The following is a 6,000-nucleotide window of genomic DNA, read 5'->3' on the forward strand; positions in this document are numbered from 1 at the left end:
CTAAATGCTTCTTCTTCCTCTTCACTTACCAAATTTTCTAAGGAAAAGTGCTTAGAGAAGAGCAGGACTGAAATAACACTATTACTACCTCAATACTACAAAAATCCGTATACTGATGTTCCGCTTAGGGCAAAGGACGTGAAGTCAGTGAGGCAAAGCAGCCACCGCAGGAATTAGATGTGCGAGTCTTAAATGGGAGAAAATCATTTCAGCCACTTCTCGGCTGGGTGATTTGACCTCCAGAGAGTTACTGCAACTCTCCAGACCTCAGTTTCTTAGTTTTGTAAAATGGGGGCTAACATAGTACCCACCTCACAGGACTGCCGAGGACTGAGAAAATCCACGTAAAGTGCTAAATATGACTGCAGAGCAAGAGCTCATTAAATGTTAGTACTTAATAGTAGCAGTAGTAAAATTATTGTTCCTGCCTCCTCCCGGTTCACATCACCAGCAAAACTGGCCCAACCCCCACCCCCGCCTTGCGGGATCCAGCCGGCCACTCTTGCACTCTGGCGTGCACAAGAGAGACCCCACTAAACGCCACGGCGCTACCGCAAGTCCCCCACCCCAGGGTCAGCCAGGTCCCCTCAGGCTACCGCTATGGTCCACACTGACCTGAGATGCCGCCTCCTATCACGACTACGTCGAACATGTGGCCTGCGGTACTCGCCTTCTCCTGACTCGCCATGCTCTGGGTGAGACTCTCCCGGGGCTTGGGTATAGGAGTGGGGCCGGCCAAGGGCGGGGCGGACCCTTCTCGGGGGGAGCCCGGGGGCGGAGCTGATTCTTCCACCGATACCCAGGAGGAGCTGGGCATTGAGGGCGGAGCGGACTCTTGTAATGACACTTGCGGGGAGTTACTAGGTGTAGCAGTTCTTTGTAGCGAACTCCAGGGGGCGCTGAGCGCTGAGGACGGGTCGGACTCTAGTACCGACGCTAGGGAGGAGCCCGAGAATGGGTAAGATCCTGCTAGCGAACTCCAGGAGGAGCCGAGGTCTGAGGGCGGGGCGGACCCTTGTATCGACGCTTGAGAGGAGCCCAAGAGTGAGACAGATTCTAGTACAGCTACTTGGCGGGGGCCAAGCCTTGGGAACTCGATGGACTCTTGTAATGACATTCGAGGGGTGTTACTGGGCGGAGGAGGTCCTTGTACCGCACTCCGGGAGGAGCTGGACACCGAGGACAGGACGAACTCATGTACTGACACTTGGGGAGTGTTATTGGGTGTGGGAGGTATTGATACCGATTCCATGATGGACCCTTCTATCGACCCTCGGGGGGAGTTATTGGGTGTAGGAGGTCCTGGGGGTGTAGGGGGTTCTGATACCTGGGGGGAGCTGGGCACTGAGGGTGGGGCGGACTCAAGTACTAACAATCGGGGGGAGCTTGAGGGCGGGACAGATCTTCGTACTGATACCAGGGGGTTGCCGGTGTCCGGGCTGGAGGCTGGGGCAGCCCCCTCGGGGGTGCTCTTGTGGGTGGCAGACATGGGGATCCGGTCGCTCAGGCCGTGGGCGCCAGAGTCCCAGTGGCCAATCTTCGAGTCCGTGTGAGTCCTCGGGCTAGGACTGGGGCCGGCTTGGGCGGGCGCGCTGAAGCTCCAGGAGTATGCCGCGTCGGGTGTGGACGCGTTCGACAGGTTGCTGGAAAACAGCTGGGAGACGGTCAGCCACTCAGAATGGACACTCCACCGGGACGTGGAGGGCGAGGCCGGGCCCAAGTTGGAGGCTGGGTCCAGGATCTGCGGAGCGACGCCCCGGGCACCCGGCGCGCGCTGTGCCTCGCGCCCTCTGCTGCCGCCAGCGCCGCGGCCGCGGGAGGCGTCCCGGCTTTGTGCGCTCATAGGGCTGACGCACCAGGGGGCCGGGCGCTCCGCTCGCCCCCGCCCCTCCCCCTGTGCGCTCGCCTCTCAGGCCCCGACTGTCCCTGACCGGCACTCTGGAGGCCCAGCCCGGGAGCCCGGCCCACTTGGGGAGGGGAGATGAGGCGCTGAGGCAGCCTGGCTCCGCCTTCCCTGCCCGCCCAAAGCGCGCTCAAGGAGGGCTCCCCCGCCCGGAATAGCCGGGCTACGCCACCGAAAGGGAGGGGGGCGGTGGCCGGGCGACAGTGTGGGCGTGGCCGCGTGGGGGTTTCAACCTGGTGCTTTTACTCTAACGCTTTAACTAAAAGGGGCCTGGGCTGGGGTGGGCTTAGGGAAGCGGATACGTGAAGAAACGGCACCTGGATGGCACGGTTGCAAGGCCGCCGCCCCCACTTGGTCTGGCCCATTTGTGACGTCACGAGGGGGCCGGAAGAGATCTGCGCAGCCGCGCAGGGGGCGGGGTGAAGTGGAAACTGTCAGTTGGGGGAGGATTTGGCAATTATTGGTTTTCTGTCTGGTTTTTCAAACTGAGGTGCTTAACCAAAATTGAAGTAAATAGATGAGAAAATGAAGAACTCAGCTATCACAGATTAAGTGGGACCTGGAGTTTAAAAGCTAAGGTCAAGGAATGGCTAAGGTGCAGAAACAAAGAAAATGTGTTTCCCCATCCGACTGAAAAGAGGGATATTTAGTGCATATATTTTTCCTGTGCAGCCAGGCTCTTGTCTTGCTAGTTTTCTTTCCTTAAATTTCCACTTTATCCTTCTAGAGCTGAATTTGTCATCACTAGAACCCTCAAAAATAGATGTAATTATGACATGAATTCAGAGTAAATGATGGCAACTCTAGGAAGTTAACTAGTATCCATTCTCACTTATAAACATTTCTCCTGCCTGCACCCCCAATTCTGTATCAAACAATATCTTGTTGAAGAAACTTGAAGAAAATATAGATTTAGTCTTTTATCCAATTTTAATAACTTTTACTTTCTAGAAAAGGAGTTGAGACTTATGACTAAATCGGTATCACTTTTATCTTGTTAGACTTTGAAGCAAAGAAAGAGGAAGTAGATATAAAGAATTCAGCCATTTCTAATGTGATTCTGCCCAACTTTTTCTTTATTCCTGTTTCTTTCATTTCTTTTTATTCAAATATTTGATTTCATACTATGTGCTAGGCATAGGGCAAGGTACTGGGGGTACACAGGCAACACAAGACAGTTGGAGACCTTCATCAAACATACTGTCTGCTAGAGCAGCTAGTAGAGGAGATAGACAACTAAACACTTGATGTGTCAATCCAAATTCTGATAAATGTTATCTTGGAAAGGTTCATAGTGATAAAGTGTTAGGATGTCCTGACCACTCTGGAGGTTAACTTTGGTGGGGAGGAGTGTAAAAATGTCCCCGGCATAGGGAACAATGTGGGCAAAGGCCCCGAAGTAGAAAAAAGAATGGTTCATTGGAGCAGCTGAAAGCCAGCCAGTGGAGCTATAGCAAGGGGAGAAGTGCAGGAGACAAAGCTGCTGAGGTTGGCCGGGCCAGCGTAAGATCGTTGGTCTGTGTTCTAAAGCAATGGAAGGCACTGCAAGATTTTAAGCAAGGAGCAACATGACTAGATTGCATTTTGAAAAGGTCTATCTGCCTGCTATGTGAATAATGGGTTGAAGGGGACAAGAGTAGATAAATACAGGGAGACCAAATTTTGGAATTCTTCAAAGAAAGAGGTGATGGTGTCGGACTAAGGTGGGTGGCAGCAGTGGATCTGGAGGGATGTGGACATATTAGAGACTTTTACATGTAAAATTGACAGGACTTGGTTGTGGCTAGGATTTGGAAGATCAGGAGCTTGTTTTTGGACATGTTGAGTTTCAAGTGCCTCTGAGACGTGCAGATGATGTTTATGGAGTAGGCACTTGAACATAAAGCCTGAGACTCAAAAGCAGGAGTTTGGCTGGAGATAAAAATGTGGGAGTCTTATTAAATAAATAATGGATGAAATAGGTGAGTGGAAATATGAGTATTTTCTCTCTTCATTTTACTTGTTTGTATTGTATATTTTGTGTATCTTTTGTAATAAAAGTTATTTTAAAATAGATAAATAAAGGAATCCTTGTGACATGTCCTACAAGTATTGTTTCCTCCCTTGTGTGACCTTGGGCAAATTACTTAAGTTCTCTGTGCCTGTCTCCTCAACCGCAGAATCTCATAAATTATTGTATCAGGCAGGGTTCCAGCAGGAAACAGCAAACTCCAACTGGATCATTTGAAGATAGTATCATAAAGGAAGTGTTTTAAAAGATGTGGGCAAGATGGAGAGAAACCACAAGGAGTCGTGCAGTATTCCCAGGCTGGTGACAGCAAGAAGGCATCACTATGAAGGGAAAAGGGGAGAGAGCAGTAATCAGATCCTGGCAACAGGGGTGTTTGGAAAGGGCTGCCTGACACAAGCTGTGGCCTTTAATTCAGAGAGGCAGTCAGCCCACAGGAAACCCGCAGAGAGGGAGCCAGGACAAATAAATACCAAACCTCCCTCCCCTCCCTCCTTCCAATCTCCTGCTGGTCCTCTCCATTGACCTAATCCAACCAAAAGCTAGAAGGCAAGGGAGCCCGTTGATGGACTCCATACAGGTCAGCCTTTAGGGGACAGAACAGGTGGGTGTGCCTGGAAGGGGCGAGGGAAGATATCCAGTACTGTTGTAGTGAGGGTTCAGTGAACAAATGAATATAAAATACTTAGATAATTACTCAATACATACTCACATTTTAATTTCTAAAAACAACATTATATTCACGTCATGGACTGTAATTTACTTAACCATTATCTTCTAACATTAAGCAATTAGTGCTTTCCAATTTTTAAAAATATAATACATAACGTGGAGACGAATATTTTTATGCATAAAATATAAGTACATATTTCTTAGAATTTCCTTGAGATAGAATTCTAAAACAAGAATTATGGGGTAAGAGAGTAGGAGTATTTGTAAAGCTCTTCTACTGAAATTACCAAATTACTTACCTAAGAGATCATACAAATTTATACCTCATCAGCAATGTCTAAGAATCGCTGTCTTCTTACTGCTTCCGCTTCAATGTTAAAGTTAACTTTTTCTTTCTTTTTTTTTTTTTTTGTGAAGAAGATCAGCCCTGAGCTAACATCCATGCTAATCCCCCTCTTTTTGCTGAGGAAGACCGGCTCTGAGCTAACATCTATTGCCAATCCTCCTCCTTTTTTTCCCCAAAGCCCCAGTAGATAGTTGTACGTCATAGTTGCATATCCTTCTAGTTGCTGTATGTGGGACGCAGCCTCAGCATAGCCAGAGAAGCAGTGCGTCGGTGCCCGCCGGGATCCCAAGCCGGGCCTCCAGCAGCAGAGCGCGCGCACTTAACCGTTAACCCTAAACAAGTTAACTTTTTAACCTTTCTTATCCTGAAAGGTGAAAAATCAGCATGGCATTGCTATTCTAATCAGTGTTTCTTTAATTACTGATGAAACACTTTTTTCACATATTTATTAGCCATTTTAATTTGTCCTCTTGTGAAGGATCAGTTCATATCTTTCTGTAGTTGATTTCTGTAAGTGCTTTATATAATAAAATATTAACCCCTTGTTTGGTATTTTCGCTGCAGATAGTTTATTCTAATTTATATTTTAGTATAGTATAGTATAAATACTATATTTTAGTATTTAGTATTTATATTTAGTATTTATATTTTAGATATGCAGAAATTTAAAATTTGTGTACTTGTATCTATTCTTTAGTGATTTCTTCCATTGCCTTTAAACTTAGAGACCTGAAGGATAAAATCTATGTTTTCTTTTGTTTTTTGATGGTTTGATATTTTAATTATGTAATCCTAATCTACTGGTATTTTGTTATGTGCTGTAGGGTGAGGATCTAAATAGACACCCCCACACATACCCAAATAGTTAACCAATCATAACAGAACTGTCTGTTGAAAAATCCTACTGTTCTCCACTGATTTGTTTTATCTCATATAACATAAATACTGAGATCTGGTTTTGGACCGTCTCTTCCGTTATATTGATCTGCTTATTCTTGCCACATTGCCATCAATGCTACATTGATTTACTTACTGTTCCTTTATAGTAGATTTTACCAGATGGAAGGATTA

General features: G+C 47.1%; 1 protein-coding gene across 1 annotated transcript in view; it reads right to left on the reverse strand.

Moving 5' to 3' along the window:
• Positions 1 to 1,843, reverse strand: part of MAOA (amine oxidase [flavin-containing] A) — a 66,773-nt gene extending 64,930 nt beyond the window's left edge. The window contains exon 1 of the mRNA XM_087427005.1: positions 616 to 1,843. Coding sequence (XP_087283131.1) covers positions 616 to 1,843 — 1,228 coding nt within the window. The remainder of the gene's footprint in view (positions 1 to 615) is intronic.
• Between the last annotated feature and the right edge of the window lie 4,157 nt (positions 1,844 to 6,000).

Source organism: Ceratotherium simum, chromosome X, assembly GCF_057802395.1.
Source record: "Ceratotherium simum simum isolate JZ-2026a chromosome X, ASM5780239v1, whole genome shotgun sequence".
NCBI lineage: Eukaryota > Metazoa > Chordata > Mammalia > Perissodactyla > Rhinocerotidae > Ceratotherium > Ceratotherium simum.